Source organism: Anopheles bellator, chromosome 2 (genome assembly GCF_943735745.2).
Source record: "Anopheles bellator chromosome 2, idAnoBellAS_SP24_06.2, whole genome shotgun sequence".
NCBI lineage: Eukaryota > Metazoa > Arthropoda > Insecta > Diptera > Culicidae > Anopheles > Anopheles bellator.
In genome coordinates, this window is record NC_071286.1 from 3524465 (window position 1) to 3547558 (window position 23094).

The following is a 23094-nucleotide window of genomic DNA, read 5'->3' on the forward strand; positions in this document are numbered from 1 at the left end:
TGTAAAATCTGTAAGAAAATGTACTATTCATTATCTGCACTATCACTTCATACGAAAATTCATAATCCGTACGAATGCCAACAATGTCCGCACTGCCCTTCAAAGTTTGCACAGTCCTCAAAGTTAAAGAATCATATTCGCGTTCATACCGGTGAAAAACCGTTTCTGTGTAAAATCTGTAAGAAAGCGTACTGTTCATTAAATGCACTATCAGTCCATTCGAAAATTCATAATCCGTACGAATGCCAACAATGTCCGCATTGTCCGTCCAAGTTTGCACTGTTATCCACATTAAAAAATCACATTCGGATTCATATCGATGAAAAGCCGTTTGTGTGTAAAATATGTGACAAAACGTTCAGATCACGAAACAATCTGGCGCAACATGAGAAAATCCACAATAAGGACCAACATCATCTTTGTCCGCATTGTTCGTCCAAGTTTGCACGGTTAAACTCATTAAAAAATCACATTCGGATTCATACCGGTGAAAAGCCGTTTATGTGTAAAATCTGTAAGAAAGCATTCTATTCATCATCCGCACTATCAAAACATTCGAAAATTCATAAAAGAAATCAATAGCATTTGTTTGAATAAGTACAATAGAAGATAATTATTGCTCACTAAACACTGTCTTTGATGGAACATAGAAAACAAGATACAACAAGGACAACGTTGCGACAAGGGAAAAAGGAATTATAACGTTAAATTTAAAAGTTTAAATGTTTAAGCTTATGTAGGGATATTACTTCATATTTACTCTTTTTTCTTACATCGAAGTCGAAAGCTTGATTGGTTTTTTTCCCTTGATTTCTCCGTTGCTTTTAGGGTAATAATAAAAACTTGAAATCGATATAAATTCGAAAATTCGCGAAGATACGTTTTGATTATTATTCGATTATTTACTTCTTTATTCAGTAACTGGGATAATTTACAAATGAGTTGCGCTGCCGCCGTCACTATGGATTGCTCGCCAATCTTTCGGCGGAAACAGTTCCTCGGTCTGACCCACTCTGGTTGACGGGTACTAGCTCAGCATTTGCAGGCAGAACTGAACTAAATGGCCCCTTTCTTTCGACTACCTCTTCCTTACCTCGGCATCCTAGGTATGACTAATAATTTAAGTGTAAATACAGCAGCAGCAGCAGCAGCAGCAGGAAGACGGCCCTGAAGCACCTGAAGGCGGCCGATGCGGTCCGACCTACGGAAACGAAAAGCGCCTTCCCAAACGAGGCATTCACTAGACGCACTTCACTCCTAACATTACTCTACGCCGCGCTGGCAGGACTCGGGCTGCTGGTGGGGCCAGTGGTCAACGAGCCGGTAACCATCGTCATCGCCATGTCGGCCGGGTCCACCGTCGTGCGGCTCTTCTTCTTCATGCGCTGGACCATCTTGTTCACCTTGCGGAACTGCTCCTCGGTGTATGGACGTCCGGAGCCCGTTGGTGCCGCATCGCCGCGTTTGCTGGACCCCGTCCGGGAACCGCGGCTTTCGGTGATGGACGCCATCCTGGAGCCACGTCCACCGCCGCTGCCGCCGCCATGGTGTCCAGCAGCGCTGTGTGCGTGATAATTGTAGCGCTGTTTGGGACGCTGCGTGATCGTGACCACCGGCTCGGTGTTGTAGTGCGGTGAGGCCGTCTCTGCGGCCTCTGTCGTCACCTGCGGTCCAGCGGACTCGACGAACGATTTGTCCTCGAAGTACGAAGCCTGCGAAGGGTAGATCTCCTGCAGGATGTATTGTTGCTGCTGGTGCTGTGGCTGGTGGTACTCATAATGCGCTGCTTCCTGTTGCTGCTGGTGCTCGTGCTGGTGCTGGTGGTGATAGTGTTCGTGTTCCGCCTGATGCTCCATGGCGGCCTCCTGCTGGAGTTCCGCCTTCAGCGAGGGACTCTTGTACACGACGCGGGTATGCTTGTGGCTGGGATAGTTCTCGACGAGCTTCGGCTCCGGGAGGTATTCTTCCTCCTGTTGCGGCTGGGGCCGATGGTGGTGGTGGTACTGGGAGAAGTTGGGGTATTTCCGGGGCGGTTGCTGAGGCTGGTGCTGCTCGTGGTACGGATCAGGATGCGACTGATGGGCATCCGGCACGGGCGTCACGAAGTTGATCGCCGGCTTCTCGTAGACGTACTGCGTTTCGTGGTCCTCCTCCGGTCCACTGGCCGCTTGCTGGGCCACGTACTGGTACTGAATCTGCGTGACGGCATGACCGGTGTGTGGGTGCCCCGAAGGCTCCTGCTGATGGGGATGCTGCTCACCGTGGTACGTCTGATAGTGGTAAGCCGGTTCCGGTTGCGCCGTACTGTGGTAGGCGATGTGCGTCGGTGTGACCGTGGTCTTGCGATAGTTCGGGTGCTTCGTTGGCCGATCCGGAACCTTCGGTGTGCCGTCGTAGTACTGATCCACCAGCGGCACGAACGTGTTGTGGCTGGTGCGGATCATTGGCACGTACGCGATCTCCGTCGGGTAGACCGGGTCCGGTTGACTGTACTTCGTGCCGGGGTGATGCTTATGCTGATGCTGCTCCTGCGGCTGGTGATGCTCTTCCTGCACATAGTGATGATGCTGCTGAGGATGCTGCTGCTGCTGTTGATGTTGTTGCTGCAGTTGGTGCTGTTGCTGATACTCATGCTCCTCCAGTTCCCGGTAGAGCTGGGCGGCACGAATTTCCAGATACTGTTGCAGCAGGGCCTGCAGATGGGCTGCGTACTTGGAAGGGCCCGGAATTTTGAGCACAATCACCGGAGCGTCCTCCTGCTGGTAGAGCTGCTTCGCCTGATGCTGCCCCTGCTGGTGGTAGTAATGCTGCTGGTGGTGCTGCTCGTACTGCTGCGTCGGGTAGATCTGGTAGACCTCCTCGATCGGTTTCAGCTCGTAGCTGTGCGATGGCGTGATTTCGATGTCGGTGACCGTCTCCGCGGTGCTGTGCGTCGACCGGGCCGGCTGTAGTTCGTGCTGTGAGTAGGGGTAGATCATGTATTTCGGCTTGGAAAAATGATACCCCTCCTCGGCCTGATTGCTGTAGTGACCGTAACTGTGCAAAGGAAACGGAGAAGTGTCGGAGGGATTAATCAATCAATCCATCGACGGCTGCGAGTAACTTACCCCAGATCACCCTCAATCGTGCGCTTGATGTGCTTGCCGTCCGTCGCGTTACTGCGCTCCACCTTGATGCGGATCTTGTTGCCGTGCTCGGCAAACTGGCGGTCCAGCTCCTTGATGAAGTCAACATCGGCCGGCGGCAGTGCCGTAAACTCCTCCAGGATCGTCTTGGGTGCCTTGGTCGGCTTCTGTGAGTGTGCCTTCTTGGCGGGCCGCTTGTCGAGTTTCTTCTCTCCTGCCGCAAACGCCGCGGACACCAGAAGCAACTAAAGAGTGCCGAAGAAACCATAATTAACGTGCGCGATAGAAACGATCATTGCAAACACGCCTGCAAGTGACGCGGCGCCTAACAGTATGCAACATTCAAGCACCGCACACCGTTTTTGTGGTGAAAATGCAGAAAATGGAAAAATAGTGCAAAGATCGAAAGTGCTGCCGAAGCATCTCACCCAGGGACTGAAGGTAAAGGTGGGGACCTCAGTTAGTATCGCACCGAGGGAAAAAGACACCCCATCACTCCCGGATAGGTCGGAGGGTGCATAAATCGATCCATTAGGCTCGCCCGATCGCCACGGAAGCTTCCTTATTGGGTTTCACGTAAGGGACCGAATTTATCGCGATAGCACCGGAAAATAAATCGAATGCCCTTCGCTCCCCTTTTCGGTACTTCGAATGTCGGTTGGGTAACGACGTTGAACGTTGATCCCCTTAGGGCCAATCGGTTAAGGCTCAACTAAGGCTTGTTTACACTTTCACACCCGGGGCGTGCTCAAGAGCAAAAAAAACCTTCAAAACCCCGTTCATGGTTGCCAAGTTCGAGTTACTGCACTTTCAACGTTCGTGCTGCTTCCTGCGTGTCTGCCTGAAAGAGAGGCCAACAAAATGCTTCCCCATGCACCTGGCGTATTTTGTCCGCATGGAGCACGCCATTCCGCCATTTATTTCGTGGTTTTTTGGGCTCACGAACAGCACGAAAGTTCAATCGCCCCAGCCTAAAACGGTTGGGGCTCGGCGTGCGAATTTCGCGTGCGTGATTAGCATCGGCAATCGGCCCGCTTATCATCCCGTTTCGTGCGGGCCACTTGGGCCTAACGAGAGCAATTATCGAATTCACCCGAAACGATCACTCGTCACGGTGTGCTGTTGTTGGGTTGTGGTGGCCATCGCACATAAATCAGCTGATCGATTGGTTGTCCCGGTGGTAGAGCAACCTGACGCTGGTTTATTATGTAAATCAGCTTAAACGGGCACATGGGACACGTGCGCGCGATTGATAACCGATTATTTAACCCACAGTCTGAGGCTGGGATAGAAACGAGATCTAACATTATCGTGTAGCGCCGTGACCCACTCGCGCGAGTTACGTCGCTACGTGAGGCAGAAATTCGATCTTTCTCGCCCGGTTCGATCCCGGGGTCCAGCCCAGCCTTTCACGCGCGCATTCTAATAATCTCTGGACCAACGCGGGATTGTGTAACTGACGACGAATCACACCTCGACGCGTAGAAGTTGCCCACGAGAATGGCCGTGGTCCGAAAGGCGTATACCCGGGAGCTGCCCACCGTAGAAGGACCTGCCAGAAGGGGCCCCGGCTTTTTATCCCGCGCATTAGATCACACTGGGGGCCGACTCAAAAACTCACGAGGGGCGAGAGAAGTGGTCAAACAGGAAGCTGCTGGCTGGCTGGCTGGGCAAGGGCAAGCCGGTTTTCCGTGCCACGGCGTGCCCGTGCCCGACTGCAACTGCGGTCGAATGAAAGTTGTCCGTAACCGGCACGGCTCATCTTCACGGTTTTTGGGCTCGGGTTTTCCCCGGACCGTTCCCCGGTGGCGGCGAGTTGCGTAACGGCCAGCCAGCCAGTGACCATAGGCTTCGCAGGATTTCTTTTCGCAAGCGACTACTGCTTCATGAGTGCGGCAATTGCGCCAAAGTAGCGACACCGGACAGGCGTTTGATCGAGTAGCAGCGACCTTTTGCGAACTATCGCCAGAGAAGCACTGGCCCCCCTAGCTTGTAATTTGAGCGGCAGCACCAAGTGTCCGCCAGAAGGAGTCCGTGCGAAGGACTTCGCGATCCGGTCCTCTCAATTAAGCGCAAGGTCGCGGCTCGCGACTCCGGATTTGGTCGTCGCCGCGAAGACACGCAGTTCCGAATGCGATTAATTGTGACGCGTGAAGTGGCCGGACTCATTAGGCCCGGATGGCTGCTGAACGGTTGCTCGTCTGTAAATGGTGCCTATTAGGGAGCTTTACGTTGGGTGCAACGAAGGGTCACGCGAGTTGCTAGCGGCGAAGACAAACTATTTGACCATTATCGGTTTCGGCGAACCACAAGTGGACGGGAATCGCTGGGAGAAAGGACCCACAGAGAGAATCTAACAAATTTGCGCTACGAAGACGATCCGTTCCGAACGGATTGAAGATTCCAACAATTTGCTATTTTTTGCATGGAAAGTTTGGACATCTACATCAACCTATTTTAAATGCAGAGTGTTTGATTACAAAAGCAAAAATGAATCGTAAAAAAGATCCCCAGTTTTTGCACCGGCTGGCGACCGGTGATGAGTTTTCCAGGCAGTGAATGGCCGCTGGAGCCGCTGCCGGTGGCTGAAGAAATTCAAAATTGAATGTCTAATTAGCTCGGCTTGGTACGCCGAAAACACAGTGGCTGTGGCTGTGGCCGGAGGCAGGGCGGCCGGGGGCAGTTTTGGGGCTTCCGCCGCCCGATGCCTGACTGAACGAATGACTGACTGACCCGCGCGAAATTACGCAGTCGGCTCGCGCAAGCATTTCACAAGACGCCATCGCGATTTGCGTTTACGGTGGCGGGCGCGCGGTCGCGGTTTAATTGTTTGTTTCATACACACATCATCCACCCCCCGGGCGGGGGGCGGCAAGGAGTGAAGCTGCGGGCAATCCGCTCAGGGGACTAGCACCCACAGAGAGACAGAGAGAGAGAGAGCGGGCAAATACAGATCGAAGGAAAAGGTGCAACGGAAAAGCGTCGTCGTCGTCTGGTGCGTCTTCGGATGGTTTTTGTTTTCTGCCCAATTTTTTATGCTCCACATGACGCCGCCAGGGGGTTGCGTAGTGTTTCGGGCCACCGCGCGGGGTCCGTTTGTCGTTGCGGTTGCGCATCATCGGCGTTGCGGCAAGTGGCAGCGACCCAGGCCGCGCCACATGCGTAACTCAGACCGCGAAAGGCAGACTGATTTTCCATCCGAGGAAAAGGGTGATTGTTTTTTTTTGTACATTAAACTGTTTTCATTTTCGATAGATTTGTGTAAAAAAAAAACAAGACGCTGGACTCAACGAGAGGGACCGGTTTTTGTAACTTCCATTAGCGTTTGCAGCGTTGGGCTTGCAGAACGCAAGTCTAATTGATTGGCGACTTCATACGGTAATACTTTGGGGTCGTTTGCACAAACAACCTAAAAGCATCTGTTTGGTGCTCTGTTTGGTGTGTGTAATTGGGTAAAGTTTTCATTATTGGTTGTTTGTTGTCCAATATTCACAAGGACTCGTGCTCTGCAGTCATACGAAAACATTGTTTAAGGGACCTTCTCTAAAAAATTAGCTGAACTATTAAATGTTTAAGTTATCCATTTTAAAGTTTCGAAATCACAGGGTTGGGATTTTAGAGTGTGCGAATATATCTGTCAATCCGAGTTATGCAGTTTTTGTTTGATGTCTGCAAACTATTAAAACTTGTTACAAAAACGTGGTCTTGAAAACACTCCTTTTCACAACAAGATTTTCTTCACCGACAGGTGATGCCGCTTCTAGGGCACTGAAAATCCCCAATCGATTGAAGAGCGGCCACTGTATTCAGAAAAGGTGACTGTATGGTGCGCATTATGTGCTGGTGGCGTCATAGGACCCTATTTTTCGAAAACGAGGGACGACCACTACCGTCAGCTTCGAGCTACACCGTTAGATGATAACAAAATATTGTTTGGGATTGAAGATATGGACTTAGAAGATATGTGGTTTCAGTAAGATGGGAAAAATTTAATTATCTTATCAGAATCGATTGTAGTCATAGATCCCGAGGCGACCATCTGCATTGCATTTTACGCATAATGGCAAAGTACAAACTTTATGATACAAACAACATTTCATTAAGAACTCAATTTTTATTGTGTTTTTTTTCAATTCTTCTTTGAAACTAGAAAATAAATTACCTTGTGTTAGTCGCACAATCTACATTCGTATTAGAGGACTGTCAATTGAACGTAATGTATTTGTAGATTTTATGTCACTTTCAATGTCTCGCAGTTTCTTACATTTCCGCATCTTGATTAATGAAGATGGGGCAAAAGGTGCATATTTTGCATTCGTTGCATCCGCAACCGTACTTTTCCGGCCCAACAAGAAGATGAGCATTATTCCTGTTTTTCGCCGTGCCAGTGCCACGGTTATGCAACGGTACGGCACACGACACAAAACCTAAACCGACCCCGGATCGGCGTACAGGAAGTGTGCGCATCACTTGAGTGGGACATCCCGCTCTTAGTCGCTCTTGCCACCGGGGAAAACCGGTAATCGATCCCGGACACCCGGACTACCCGGTGCTGGGTGCCGATGGGAAACCGGCGAAAACTCGGGTGGCCGGAGGGGCGAAGATGGGCCCCCGAGTACTGATGCTGCCCGCTGACATGGAAGAGGGAGCTACAATTGCGCAATACGCTGAGCCAAGCTGCCGATGACTTCAGCTTCGTTTTGAATATCACCACTTTTTTGTGTTCCGAAGAAAGGAAAACACTCCAGGAGATCCGACACTCCGAGAGGTCGAAAAACACCCATCGATGGCGTACCAACAAACAATAGATCCAAAGTGTGTTATTTCGTTTGTGTTTTCGAATCCGCCACTCGAAAGGGATCGCTAGAGGAACGGAATGGCGTGTTGCATAAATGAGAGCCAGGGACAGACTTCAGGGTGTAACCTTCGGATCGTCGGAATATTAATTTTCTGCAACATTAAGTCACGGGAGCTCCCAGAGAGGATTCTTTCAAGGGGAAAACTGTATTTCATTAACATACTGCCAAGAATGATAATTGGTCTCCCATGCTTGACTCTACGCAGATAACCCCAGGCGATTGACCCTGACCCTGACAAAGGGGTTCTCAGGGTGTAAACGAACTTCAGCTCTGCGGAGGACCATCTCCGAATTTATTTCGCTTCGAAACGGCAGATCAAATCTTCGGCTCAAACGCTACGAAATCGATGGCCCAAGTAAAGTGCGCGATTAGCTGCTCCATTTAATTTAATTCCACACCTTTCGGTCAGACCCATTTCATGTTTTCCTTCCTCGACGCCACTTCAAGGGCAACCCCCGAAACGAACGGAAGTGAGAATCGAGAATTTCAAGACCCATTCTCCAATCAATCCGATCGATCGTCAGCTGAACGTGCGTCCTTCGACGAAACGAATCAGTTTTCGGTCGGTCATCGGATCTGCATCAGCCATCCGGGGACCAGGACGATTTTATGATTATTGGTTTTCGAACAACATTAAAACACGTACCACGATTAGCCACTTCATCGTACTGCTCGGTGACTGATTGCACTCCCGCGTGCCGCAAGAACTGACACAGAACTGTTCGTCACTAGCGGCCTGCTGTCGGAACCGATGAGGATATAGCACCGCAGGATTGACGCTCACTACACACACACGTGCAGGGTGCACTAAAACCACATTCCCGAAATGGGAGCCTTTCCGGGGCGGGCGGACACAGACCTTAACCACAGACACAAACGCGCGTAAACGCTTCAGCACCAGCGCCACTCTCGATCGCGTTTTCTTATTTGTTACTTCCGCCACAACAAAAGCCACATTTCCGTCGTGTTCACTGTCACCGGTCCCAACTTTACGTGTGCCTCGCAAGGCCACCGGAAGCCGACAGTTGAATTCCTTGTTTTCCTTCCCCGATTCAGCAGCAACACGGTAACGGTAGTAACGGGAGCCAGCGATGCGCACGCACTTACGCCTCGGCCGCTCGGTTGCGTCTAAACGAATTGCGGCGCGTTTGGCACGTTTTTCATCGCGTTGCGCGCTCGACCCGTCCGCGGCCGCGCTGCCGAATCGGTCGCACCCCGACGGGCACACGGCACTCGCCTCGCACACCGAGACAGAGAGCGAAAGGGAGGGTTTCGGGCGCCCTTTCGCTGCCGCGGCCAGCCTTTTGGACACGCGGCCACGGAAGGGGAAACTTATTTGCGATCCTCCACACTGGTTCCATTTTTCCTCACCGTTCGTTCCAGTCGTCTGCCGTGGGCCGTCCCTACCTTTCGCACGCCCTCCCTACCATCGCAAGCGCCCGATGCCATCCGGCGCACCGGTTCGTCGCTTTCGAGAGTCCGCTCGTTGATGTCGCTTTCGCCTTACAAAAGAAACATTAGTCACAGTGGCCCCCGGATCGCATCGCCCATCGTGGGTCCTGGTGCTGGCCAGGAGCAGAAGCCGGAGTAGAATCCGCTGGGCGCGCTGTTAGATAAGGGTGGCTGACGGAGGATAATGTAATTAAAGTGTCATTAGCTCGCGATGCTCCACTCGCGATGATGGTTCGCGGTCGGTGGTCGTTACCCGGGGGGAGGGGTTTCATGTCACACTGGCCCAGATCTGTGGTCCTTTTGTGGCGCTATTTCGCACCCGCATAAGGTGCGTGATTAAAAACCACACGCTCTGAATGCTTTCGAACGCTTACCGAATGGCGGTAGGTGGGTTGCCACCATTTTTATTGCACTTTGATTGTAATGCGAAATCGCTGTTTACTTTGAAGATACTACGATATAAGAATAGAGGCTTCATATAAACGTACGTGAAGTTCCATTTTAATCTGTCAATTCATTCTTTCTTTACAACTACTTTTTTCTTTACTTTCTATAAATGCAAAAGAAAATTTACGAACGAATGTTGAAAGTGTACTATATAAGGACTGTTCGCCTTCACCTGTACTACTAATAGTAGAAGGGTGAATGGCTGAATTTAAACGTGGTCCTACAGGCCTTGAAGACGATCCACGTCAAGGACGTCCAAAAGCAGAAACAATATCTCAACAAATAGAAGCACTGGATATCTTATTGGAAAGTCGTCGAGAGACTGAAAGAGATTTGGTAGAAGCACTCGGCATCTCATTGAGAAATGTAAGCAATATTTTGATTAAAGTATTCTTAAAGCTGTCTGCACAATGAGAAATTGCTTGCTTTTCATTCGAAAACAACATTCTCGGCAACATTTGGAGCGTTCTGGATCTTGAGGTTCGACTCATCCCTACGGAAGAGACTTGGGTCACCATGATCATCATGATCCTGTTTAACAACAAAAGACTAAAGAGTGGTGTGAACATGGTTCTTCGGCTTCGAAGAAGGAGAAAATTCGTGAAAAAAGACCCGTTTTGAAGAAGGAAAATAATCCAAGAAAAAAGAAAATAAAAATCCATGAATTAAAGTTCGAATTGTTGGATCATTCACCGTTTGCACCAAATTTGGCCCCTAGCGACTTCTATCTGTTTCCAGACAGAAGAAAACTCATGCCTGGAAATCGTGTTCCGTGAAATGATGAGGTCATAAATTGGAATCTCCTTGAAATTAGTGTATGTTTAGAGAGACCATACTTAAGAGTAAAATGTAGTTTGAAAACTATAAAATTGTGTTTTTTTTGTCGAACCGCAAACCATATTGAACAGTCTGGTGGTTCCTCCGAGCATAAAAACCACACCAAAACTAACAGGCAGAAATGTCCACAGATTTTGTTCTGAAATCCACCGTATTGCATAGATTCAGGCGTAATCGTTCTAAATCGTGATTGCGTTGGGAAGAATATTCCGTAAAAATTTATTATCATACGATCTTTTGACTCAGCATACAAAAACAACATAACTTAGTTCAGCTAATACCAGCTCGGTGCATTCATTAATTTATCGCAAACGCTATATGTACAAGAACGCCCGTGAAACGCTTTCCTTTCCCCCGGCGGTCTGGGAGCTCAGTTGAACAACACATCCACCCTGCTGCCAGAGCCCCGAGAGTCCTCCGCAGACAAGCCGCGTTCGGTCCAGCTCGGGCCATCGTCCACGAACGATCGCTTAATCTTGCCCACTCCCATTTCGAGCAGTTCGTTCGTGTGCGTCTCGCCTGCGCCATCGATCGGTAGCTTGAGTGGGCCACTGGCCTCACTCAACCTGAACTGCTTCCGGGGACTCCTGTCCGTGCCGTGCCGGGAGTCCTTCTTCCGCTTCACGTACACGCTCGTGGTCGCCTGGTTCATCAGTTTAGTCGTCGACCGATCGTCCACAGCGAACGGGGTCGGGCTGGTACGCCACGATTCCGGCGAGTCGGCCACCTCGGCCGACCCGAACTTACGCCGGAAGTTGTAGCGACGCGTCTGGGCGAACGGTTTCCACGAGGAGCGCTTCTGCTCACCGGAAGATCGGGCCGCGGACAGAAACTTGGCCGTCCGCTCCGCCGTCGGTACGGTGCTGTCGGGGTAGAAGAACTCCGTCTCGTCGTACGGGGTATCCTGCTCCAGGCTCTCGTAGTCCGGGAACCGCCGACGGGTGCCTCGGTCGGGCGTGGTCAGCAGATTGCTCCGATCTTCCTGCTGATCGCTGGCGGAGTTCTCTTCGGACGAAAACAGGGGTTGATGCTTCGGCAGGGCGTTCGTTCGCTTGCGGGAACGTTCTCCAGGGCCGGGAACCTTTCCGCCATTCCCGCTTCTGCCCGGGCTGCCCGGGACCTGCAGGGGCAAGCGAATGTTCTGTTTCTCCGGGTGGGCGTCCGGGTTACGCAACAGGACCCGGTACGTGATCGGCTCTTTCTCGGGCGCTTGCAGCAGATTAAAGAACGGCGGTTCCACCGTCGCTGACCGCACGCTACTCGGGGTCGTTCTGGGCAGGTGTGACACCCGGCCGTAGGCACCCGGAGCGGTAGACCTCGAGGTGAGTTTGTGGCTCGATTGCGCGCTTTTCGTGGTCTGCGAGTCCACAAAGTCCAGCATTTCCACATCGGACCGAAGACGGTCCATCTGGCGACCGATGGCAGCATCCCGCAAGAGGTTCGCGCATTCCGCCTCATCGCTCGTCTTTTCGATGCGAATGTCCGAATCGTTGGCGATCCTCATGATGATGTATCCGATGTGGGTGTTGTTGAAAATGTTGACCACGTACGGAACGGCCGAGTCGACTTGTTGCTGCTGCCCCTCCGATGCCGGTGATCTGTCGTCCTTCAGCGGCATCAGGGCGGGACCCGGCATGGGATTCAGAGCGGTCGTCCCGTGAGGGTGGGCGTTCCGAACCAGAGCCTGCATCGGTGACACTCTCTTCCCGTAGGTACGACTTCCGGCCGCAATCTGATCGACCAGCTCATCCAGCTCATCGTACCGGGTGTCGTTGTGGAGGACGTTTTGAATCGCTTCGTTTAGCAGCACCGGGAACCACTTGCGGGCCACGTCCCGGGGGTGCTGGGTAGGTTTCTGAGGCTTTCGTGGTACTTCCGTCGTTTCCGTCGTTTCCGTCGTTCCCGATGTGCTGGTCCGCACCGTCGTAGTGCTGGGGACTTCACTTGTAGTTGGTTGTGTTGCTCGCTGCTCGGTAAAGTGCTTTGGTTCCGGTTGTCGCCCGGGATGCTCTCTGGCGTTTGCCTTGAGCTGCGCCAGATCCAGGATGGATTTTAGATGTCTGGCCAGCTCCGAAGAGGAGGGCACACCGTCAGCGGTCGGTGGTGCCAGTAGCATCGGAGCGTTACGCAGCCCGTTCGATCGATAGTTCCGTTTGAAGTAGGCAGGATCCGGTCGGAGCATTCGGCGCGTCAGTGGTACCATCTCCTCCGACTCGTACTCATCCAACTCGAGCCCGTAGCCGTTCCGTGGGTTCACAAATTGGGCACCCGAAACCCCAAACACCAGCACTAGTCGTAGGATTACACCCGTAGTGGCGGCCCACATCTTGGCGGCTTGAGAGACGGCGAAAGACAACCTCTTCCGGTGGAGCTGTCCACCGTTCTCACCGTTCTACTGCGGGGCCCGTCAAACACTTGGGTTGTCTCGCGGGACGGAAATGGCTTGGAGAGCGAGGGCACCACTAACTTAAATATACTTACCGGCCCGGGGCCGATAACGGTCGGCTGGCACGTACGGATGTTTGGTTGTTGTTTGGTACGGCGGAAGACGGTGACATACCCGGTGAACCGTGTGTGTCCGGACATGTCCCGGGGCGTGGAGAGTCTTGCCGCCCGTTGGCTCGTTACAACAAACAGTACCACGGAACGGCGCGAGGTGTCGTTTTTCCTTTATTTTCCTCGCGCATTGCGGGGAAATGATGAAGTGCGTAACATTCGGAGAGACCCTGACCGCGTCGCCTCAGTTGCAGCACACGTTCCGCAAGCGGGGTTTACGCAAAAAGTAACCAGATTCCGGGAATCTCGCCTCTGAGCAACACGGGCAACGTGAGGTTGTGCTCCGGATACACTATAATACACATCACATTATTCAACATATTTACCCGTATATCAAAACTATGTTTCGCAAGTTGAACCCAAAGAAATCCTTATTTTCAATAGTTGAATGGTTGATTGAAACTGTTTTTAAGCCCTAGTCCAATAAACCACCATTGATGATACGGGCAAACGTCGCGATTACAGAAATCATTTGCGGCTTAAAATCAAAAAGTAAGTTAAATAAAAGTTTAAATTAGAGTAAAGGTTTAATAAATGGTGTTTTTCAAAATTAAACCCTACTCCACATGCGCGCAGAGGCCATGCTATTCACGTTCTCGTCCAAGGTGTCCAAAACATTAGGGGCCGCCATAAAGACATTTGACCGAAATTGATTTTCATAAAAAAACTCTTGAATAAATCTTTCAAATAAATGCTCAACCATCGATAAATATTCAACCGTTTTTTTCAAAAAGCAAATGAAAAAAAGGATCTTAAATGGTCCACCCTACCTAACTACGGGGGGGTAATTCATCTACGCTGCCTCCAACAAAGTTATGGAAAAAGTGGCCATTTTCAATTGAAACGGATTTCAGATAGCGAAAGAAAACATTCGCAAACTCGCTATTGGATGAAAATGTTGGAATACTTGAATCTTTCGCCGCGGATTGTCAATGTCCATTCCAGCGTCACATTGCGTCAGGCTTCGCTGGAGCCGCGTTTTAAAATGGATGAGAAATTCACGAAATGCAGTCGTGCCGCAAATCTTAGTGCCGATCTGGGGTGCATTTATTCATGACCTTTGCCCACGAACATTCGGCCATTAGTTGTACTTCGCCCCCGGTTTTCAGACACTACCCGGAACCCGTGCCAAACGTTTTCAACGTAACACCGGAATCACGTCGAATCGTGCGTGCTGTGCGTGATGCGACCGAAATACGGCCCTTCGCAATAGTGCCGGGGACATCCCATGAAATCCCGTGTTCCCTGCCCGCCCGCCGTAAGTGTTGCAAGGGGAGCATCACTACTCAGACCCCGTCAGTTGACCTAAATGAGGACACTCGAACCCACCCTGATGACTGACCGAGACGTGGGTCTCTTCGATTTCGCACATGAGACACATTCTGCGGGAGGTCTCGATAATCGGCTCTTTTTTTGTCTTACCAACAGAAAACAGTAATTCCCCCACCGTGAGGCGCAATTGAAGCCGCGAACACCACGCGAACCACCACAGCGGCCGGAAGTTACGCAATCGAACACGGGGGCCAGTCGGTTGCTCCGAAGGAGGAAGGAACCCCGACATGGCCAGCTAGAGCGTTAAAGGGAGCAACTTTCGGTACGCCATTTCCACGCTCAGCGGCGGCCTGGGGTAGTCAATTCGGGGTCCATCCCTTCCCGCTTCTCGGGCAAAATTCACTTGAACGCCTGGCCTCGGGGTTGGTAGCGCTCTCGAAAGATCACTGCACCGAGCGGGTATGGCAGGGGGTAAGCTAAAAATGGGCTCCACCAAAGGGGCACAGGAACCTGAGGGCACTTTCATGAATTATGCCCGAGCGGAATTACTTTCAGACAGAACTTCCTGAAGACACGTCAGGAACGGAGTGAGAAAATTAGACACGCTCCGTACTTTTGCTTCCATATCTGTCCGTACCGCTAATCAATCAATTAACTGTATCGTAGATCGGGTTTGATTATCATATTGATCGGTTTTTCAACTACCGATTTATGCGCGTTTAATTAAACAATCTCCACTGAGCCAGGCCCCGTCATCGAAGCGAATGTCTCGACAAATGTGTGCATCACGCTCGGTTGGTTGAAGCGCGCAAAATTGGCGCGTTATTTACGCGCACGCACATTTATTTGATGCAGTTTTTCTTTTTCTTTCTGTGGACATGCTCCCCTGGCCGTTTTTTTTAAATGTATTTTCCATTCAACTTCTTCCGTTTAGTCTGTGGTTTGTGTTGTTCGTTTGCACTCCGACCACGATGTAGCCGACGAGGCGAGGAAAACGGAATTCTTTTCGACCCATTGCGGCATATATTTTCCGGTGGTGGCGAACCCGGCTCGAAGGTGGATTATTTTGCAATTAATTTTCGTCGGTAACTGATCGGCGATTAAATTGAGAAATAGTTTTTATTCAATTTATGATCAAAGGTAGAAAAACAAATTAATGTTATTACTTTGAAGAGTTTGGCATAAAGCCTGTTCTAGTTTCTAGCCTTTTGCCAATTTTTATGCTAATGAGTATAGAGTAAAGAGAATACAGGATGATGATTTCCAGCACTTTAAGGTACAATATCCAGCAATTTAGAACATGGCCATTTGGAAAGTAGGTACGTGGGTACCGCTTGAACTGGTCCTCCGCTTGAGCCAATTGTTCGCTCGAAAGTTATACCCCAAATGGGATTTAAAGTACAAGGTTAGCTGAAGGTAGAAGAATAAGGCGACATGTCGAAATCGTCGCCGTTTACTTCTGTGGTGGATTCGGTCCCAGCTTAAGTTAAATGACAATGTATCTGTGGAGAAGGTTGACCCGAGAAACAATTTAGCAGCGCGTTAAAGTAAACATTAAGAACGAATACCCAGCGGGACCGAATGAGGGTATTCGGGGCGGGACGAGAACTGCATCTGCTGGGTGAAGCGCACAAAGCAGTGCTAATATAAACATTGGGCTCAGCATAAACGGGATCACGCCACCCGGGCGACGATCGAGAGCGATTATGCTGAGCATAGCAAAAAGGGGCACGTAGGACACCATATAGTTAGGTCTCCGTAGGCCGAGATTCGTTAACATTAGGATCAATATAAATTCGGACGCGGATGGAAGAGGCCGCACTGTTTGGACGCACTCGTTATACCAGCGTGTTAGGCGACACCCAAAGCCGGGGGTTCCTTTAAATTCTTTCGATTCGTTTTCGAACGCCGCAGTTGACCATCACGTCTCGCACAGCGAAAGCAACAGTTCAGCCTTGTACGGCCAACGTTTCCGCCGGGAAAGATGGAAAATTCGTCCACCGTGAAGGGTGCACTGTTTGTGAGTCAGAAAAAATACCGTAAGGATGTTGTACTGTCGACAGACGCCCGTTACCGTTACAAAGCACAACTATTCTACAAACAGGAGCCAGTGATGGACCAATATCCGAGTGGTTATTTTAAGAAAGAGTGTACGAAACCGAAAGTAATTATTCCGGAAACAGATGTTGACTTCGAATCACTGGAAGGCTATTTGGAATCCAATCTGTCGAAAGCGAAAGTTAATTTAAGTGCAATTATTGCGTACATGTGGAAATGCATGGGACGAATGACGGAGTGCCTGGACGACGACTGGAAAAGCTACGGATTCACCTTGGGACTAAAAGGGCACGTTGTTACTGCTCAAGATTTGCTGCATGCAAATCTCTCCTGGATCGCGAAGGATCTCCTGGATCGGAGCCGTTAACGTCGGATGACTTAGGATCCTGGGAAGCGTCGAGTGGAGCGGGTTGGCCTGAGTGGTTGGCTGTTCTGCTAGCGCCAGTAGGAAACTGCGTTTTTCGTCGCGAAACATACAGCCGTTTCAATGAAGGGAAAGAAGTGTTTTCATCAAGTGCTTCTTACATATCAAATTTTTTAAAACACAACGAAGTCGAAATTTTGTCTTCTAAAAGCTACGACACACTGGTCGCGGCAATCGACATGTTCTTGAATAGATTCCCTCAACATAACCTCGTTTATGTAAGAAAGTTAACAAACCAGTCCCGTTTCAAGGAATGTGGAGCTTTAGAAGATTTAGCTTGTTTATCGTTTGTGACTGACTATAGTCTATCTTCCTTATCAGAGCGCATTTGGGCAAGGTTTGTCGTAGACGATTTCAATCGCGTGATGAAGGAAGGAGAGGAAATCGATGATCCGTTTTCCTACTTACCATATGTTGCTGATATGGGACTGTACACCAGCGTCAGTCCTTACTCAAAACCTGCTAACAAGAATCTAACATGCTTTGCGCAAATAATTGTCACACTGCTTGGCAATGATCGCCGAAACCTTGAACCATCTCACCCTTTCACAACGTTCATAGCGCCCGAGACGATTGAGAATGCATTCATGGTAGTGTGTGGCAAGTTGGGTCGCCAAATGTGGTCGAAACCGGTTGAGGAAAATCCCGCGACCCAGAGTTTTATCGATTTTCACTCATTAACGAACATTATGGACACTAAAATGGACCACGCTACGAGACGTTTGATTGAACGCATCAAAACCAAATAGTTTCGTAGGTTTCTTGGCCCACCTGGAAAGGTAAACTTTATAAATAAACAACAATAACAAATTGTAATTGCGTTTCAATTCTGTTTTCGGCAAATGTTTTATGGGGCTATGAGGGACGTCCAGAAATATAATACTCGAAGGATCAATGTCCTTCAATCAATGCAAGTTCTGTTTTATTCGCCACTTGATTTAAGGTGACGTTGAAGGTAACCAAAACAAGAAGTGAACGCAATGGCTTAAAAACATGTGGACTCGATGAAGACCTCTCTTATCACGTAGAAACACCGTTGCATTCGTAACGCCCGGACGCTGCTCAAACCCGTGCCGTGCATGGGCCACGAGGAAGTACTAAAAACGCATCTAATGTGCTCCCGCTGAAGACCGGTACCCTGTCCCACCCCGGATTAAGACCAGAAAGCCAAGCGAACGGACCTGTTGGCCGTTCGCGGGCGCGCCGACAGATCATCCAGTCCGGATTACCGGATAACGGTCGCGCGCACGGGCCCGGGCTGTATTATAACATCAGCGGGCGCTGGAAATGTTTTCCAACCCGACCCGGCCCGACGAGGACCGTGGCCCGTGTGGGTCGTGTCGGGCTGGTTTAGTAACAAACCTGCCCAACCACCGAGTGGGCCGCGGAATGTTTGGTAAATAGTTTTTTCAACGCAAAACCCCGCACAACGTTTGACCGGTAGTGACCAAACATCACGCACCGTTCCGGTTCAGTAGCGGAATTACGGACCGGTGGACTGGCTTTTGTGCCGGGGCGTGCCGGATTTAATTGCCGACGCCACGGACCTCGCACGGATGCAGCGCGCGCCCAGTGCATCTTGCTATTTGGCAACAATGTTCCGATCTGCATCATTTTCCCCCGTGTCCGTGGGCCAGCGCTCGCATAACCACCGATCGGGCTCGAGAGCTCGAGATTTATCTTTCACCTGGCATCTTCGCGCACAAATTCATGATTTTAAGTGTGAAACCACTGCGAGCGGCCCCCCTGGACCAACAACTCGGACTCGGACCCAGGCTCGGGCCCAAGTGTTATGAAAACCGGCCACCGGCCTGTGGCACGATGCACCTGGCCCGCTGTGACGCCCCGCTGGATTCTTGGCCACGGGCGCACCATGGGAAGGGGAGATTTTTTGTACAGCATTTTCCAGATTAGTAAGTCACCGCGGAGCTCCGGCTGGGGCTGGGGCTTCGCTCTTTGCCGGGATGTAATTTCAAGTCAAGTCTTACGTCACGAGGCTTTTGCCGGCCCCATCATCGACGCTGATCGCTGATGTTTGTCGCTCGATTAGTTCGGCTATTCATCTTTAATTAAAGTGCTGTTTGGGGAACCCAACGCGCCAGGGTAAGTGTTTTGTTTTTGGGGGGGGCGACATTCAATCGGCTTGTGGTCCCGGCTCGAAACATGCCGGCCTGTGGTTAACAATTTCTTCGCAATAATCATACTCATTCGGAGCTTGCCATCAACAGATTGTTTTCCTTGCGATTTCATTTATCTTCACTTTGGCTAATGCTTTCGGCAATCGGTTTATGGGTCGTTAAGAATAATCTCCTAACGAAATGAAATGAAATTTGCTGTTCCGTTACGGTGAATTGAAGGTTAAAGCTTTGCATAATCGTTCTGAGCCATGTGGACGTTATAGTGAAAGTCCAAACGACCAGCTAACCGCGCATAATCACGTACTCTCGTGCGGCCAATAATTTACTCAACGGGTAAGCATAGAAAAGCGATCAACATCATCAACGATCATGGTGTTTGGGGCCAATGCAAATATCTCCATCCGAAGCCGAAGCCGTTGAAGAAGAACGATCGGACGCCCGGCCAAATCCTTTGCCACCCTGAGCTACCCACCCTTCGAAGTCATCTCGCCCAAGTGAAAGTGAATTGTATGTCATCTCGTGGAAAAGGCCACTACCTTCTTTTCCTGTTAACAGCCTCACTCCCGGCCAGGAGCACCGAGACACTCCGGCGGCCTAATCAACGAGCGGGGCAGCTCTTGCAGATTACATGTTTCGTGGCCCTTCGCGCCCGGTACTGCGGGCTCCTGGCTACCCAGCTACCCAGGTTTAAAACTCAATCCCATCGAAACTGTTAATTTCGCGAAAACCGTTACCCTCTTTCGGAGCAAACAGTCGGCAGGACCGTTCGGTGTTGGGCGCGCATTTGTCAACCTTTCGACGTGCCTGAGGCAAGACACTTTCGACACTTGGCGATGAAAACGGACAGGGTGGTATTTATCGAGCAGGGGTACCGAGGGAAATTAAAAGAAAATGTCAAACGTTCAGGACGCATCGCTAGCAGTAAAATAAGCATCGCGCCTGGATGTATGCAATGTGCCGGAATAATCATTTCTTTGGCTGGGTATGTTTTCCTATTACGTTTGATTTCAGGTCGTTCAGAGCAACTTTCTATTTCAAAGTGCGTGCTTATGCCACCACAAATGCTTCAGCGAGAGTTTATGTTAATCCAGGACGCCCAATCTGACGCCTTTCAAACGCACAAATTTCTACCAATTAACCGTATGCCCTCAGTCGATCGGTCGATACCAGACCGGCCAGATCGGTTTCGAACGGATTGATTTCGAAGCTGCACATAGTGGGCTCCATTTGTTGCGTCGAAACCCTCTGAAATTGGGGAACAAAACCCAATCTGGGAACAAAGCAGCGCTGCCGGATCCGCCAATCGTGAAGACCGATGGCAAATCATTAGAGTGTTTTAATTTACTGCCCAATGTGGGCCACCGACATTTGATGGCCGTGCAATCGCATCCGCTGAACGGTAAAGATTAGTTTGGCTGGAAGGCGAAGACGTGACGTAACCGGGTGCACCAGATTTTTCGGGGGAAAGCTACGGTGCCCGTCCGTGCGGGGCACCTATCCGGCGAGCTGTGAATGAGAGAAACTGGGCCAACTACGGAACAAGTTGTTCAGTGAGTTTACTGGTTTTTTTAAAGCCCCGGTTGTTACACAAATCGAATCGAGTGGGAAGCCAATATATTATACAAACAAAAATCACAGCTGGACCTTCGAGGCCACCGAGCATTGTACATAAAAACGGAACGGATTGGCTGGGAGCCCGGGCCAGCCTGATGTCTGGCTGCCGATCAGCAATCGATTCTAGACAGCACCGACTGACCGACTGGAAGCGTTCAACTTGGGGCCGGATGTGAGTGATTAGAATTAATTTGTAACGCTTAGTGAGACACATTGAGCAAACGCCGATGTGAGGCTGTGGTGTCTGCCGACGTGGCCGGTGGGCAAGTAGTTATGCTCGCCACGGTATTTAATTGCACTACTCCGGCACTCTCTGCACGGCGAGCACGACTTCGTTATGTCGCCATCCGGCAGGTCAACGGTCGTCTTCGATCGCCAAATCGGTTCGATTCGATTGCCCTCCGTGTCCGTGTATCTTCGGCTACGGGATGGAAAATGTTGACTAACACCTGGCCAGGCAAAGAGGTGCTTTTTTGTGTGTTTCGGCTGTCGAATGCTCTCTATGTCTTCGGACCTGAAGCTGCTACGAAGAGGGCCTTTTTGCGTTGGTGCGAAAATTCGACCCCTCGACGGTGGCGGCCGCCAAAGTGGTTCAAGGGTACGCCAATTCCCGTTCGCCATCGGAGATATGCATCGGTTTGGCCACTTTCCGTCGGTTTGTAGGTTATGTTTACGCTACGCACGTCTGCCGCGTGTGCCAGAAATGCAGAAACGTTCGAATTCGATTCGATTCTTCGAACCACAGGGTGATCTTCGGTCGGTCATTATGAGCGGTGAGCTGCTGCTGCTGTGGCTCAACTCGAGTTTTTCGGGTTGGGAAATATTGCCTTTTTAAATGCAGGTTGCAAGGAAGCGCCGCGTTAGCCGGTGAAGCGTTTTCGAAGCGTTTATGCCCTTCCTTTGAGTTCGGTTTCGGCATCATCGTTGGCACATTTTGGGGTGCAGCAACGGTTAAGATCATTTCGTTATTGAAAAATGAAAATAAAAAAGAAATATTTTTCAGTCACTTTTACTTTACTGTTTTAATTTCGTTTTTTTAGCATGAAACTTTTTGTTAATTTTCCCATTCTGGGTCGCTACTTGATCTTAACCGGTTGAAAGTTACTACAGTCAGCGGTGAAGGAATTTTAAAGCATTTCACAAAACAATGAAAACGATCGAAAATTGTCATAAAATATATTTTTATTGTGTAGTTTTAGCTATAATAACAGTAGTTCGATTTACAATTCGAAGCAGAAGCGACCGTCTCTTTGATGGAACTCCATCAAGTCTCGGCAACATCGCTCATTTACTTCATTTAAAAATCGTTTTGCAATACATTGTTTTCTTTCAGCCCTCATTACGCTATTCGCTTTAGGCCCAATGTTTTTCAAACCAGATTAGCCGCCCTTTTCTCGATCTCGTGCCGATAAGTGGCCAGGAAACGCCCTGTCTTGTGGCTGTGTCATTAACGTTGGCCGGCAGCGTGACGCGATGTCCCAGAAAGCAGAGTGCCGTTGTCACAGATGATCTGCCCTTATCGTCGTGTATCTCGCTGCCATTGCCCTGTATTTCGGTTGCATCTCATCAGCGCAGGGGCGGCAGTCGGATTATGATTGAATGGCCCGGCCCGCGTTCCACCATAAATTCGACGATCCCATCCGGGGTCCACGGTTCTCACGGTTTTTTTTTTGTGCGGAGCGGTCAATTAAACGGTTGTCTGCGGGAATACTAATAGTAAAGCGGGTAACGGGCTGTTTTACAAGGGGTGTACCCGCGAGAGAAACGACGAGCAAAAACATAAGTTCAACGGCGTAAAACGATGAGTGCGATGAAATGGAGACGGTTTTTTTTTCGGCTTCTTTCGTGCCATTTCGCCCTCTCGCCGCTACGCTACTTACGCGAGACATTTTTCTGGTGGCGTCCTTTTACACGTTTGCGCACACGCAAATGCACGGAGAGTAAAAGCACACGGCGTAAAAACCGCGGACGAAAAAAACACGACGATTATTACATCGTTCGGAGGGGTCACAGCGAAACGACGCGATAGACGCGTTACGTAAGGGAGCGCACAAGGGAGGCGATCCGCGGGACGAGATTATTCTTCGCGACCAAAAATCGCATCATCACACGAAATTGCACACCGTAATGGCGATTCGGTGGCCGACTGCGCTGTTGATACTGTAAGCCGGCCGGGACCCCGACCTACCGTCGGGCGCGGTGGTTATGGTACTAAAGGCAATTCGCCCCATCTTTATTGGGACCGCCCGGTGGCCCGGCTAGTAATTAAGCACCGAGAGAGCCGCATTTCGGAGAGGCATGTCGGACAAAGC

The 23094-nt window shown here is 50.3% G+C and overlaps 1 protein-coding gene across 1 annotated transcript; it reads right to left on the minus strand.

Annotated features, from left to right (window-relative positions):
* Positions 1-944: 944 nt before the first annotated feature.
* On the minus strand, positions 945-8648 carry LOC131211029 (transcription factor mef2A). Its single transcript, XM_058204367.1, has 3 exons — positions 8631-8648; positions 3108-3370; positions 945-3036 (listed from the first exon to the last, which is right to left on the minus strand). Exons 1-3 carry the CDS (start codon positions 8646-8648, stop codon positions 1269-1271), a joined length of 2049 nt encoding a protein of 682 aa, XP_058060350.1. The 3' UTR covers positions 945-1268.
* Positions 8649-23094: the final 14446 nt, after the last annotated feature.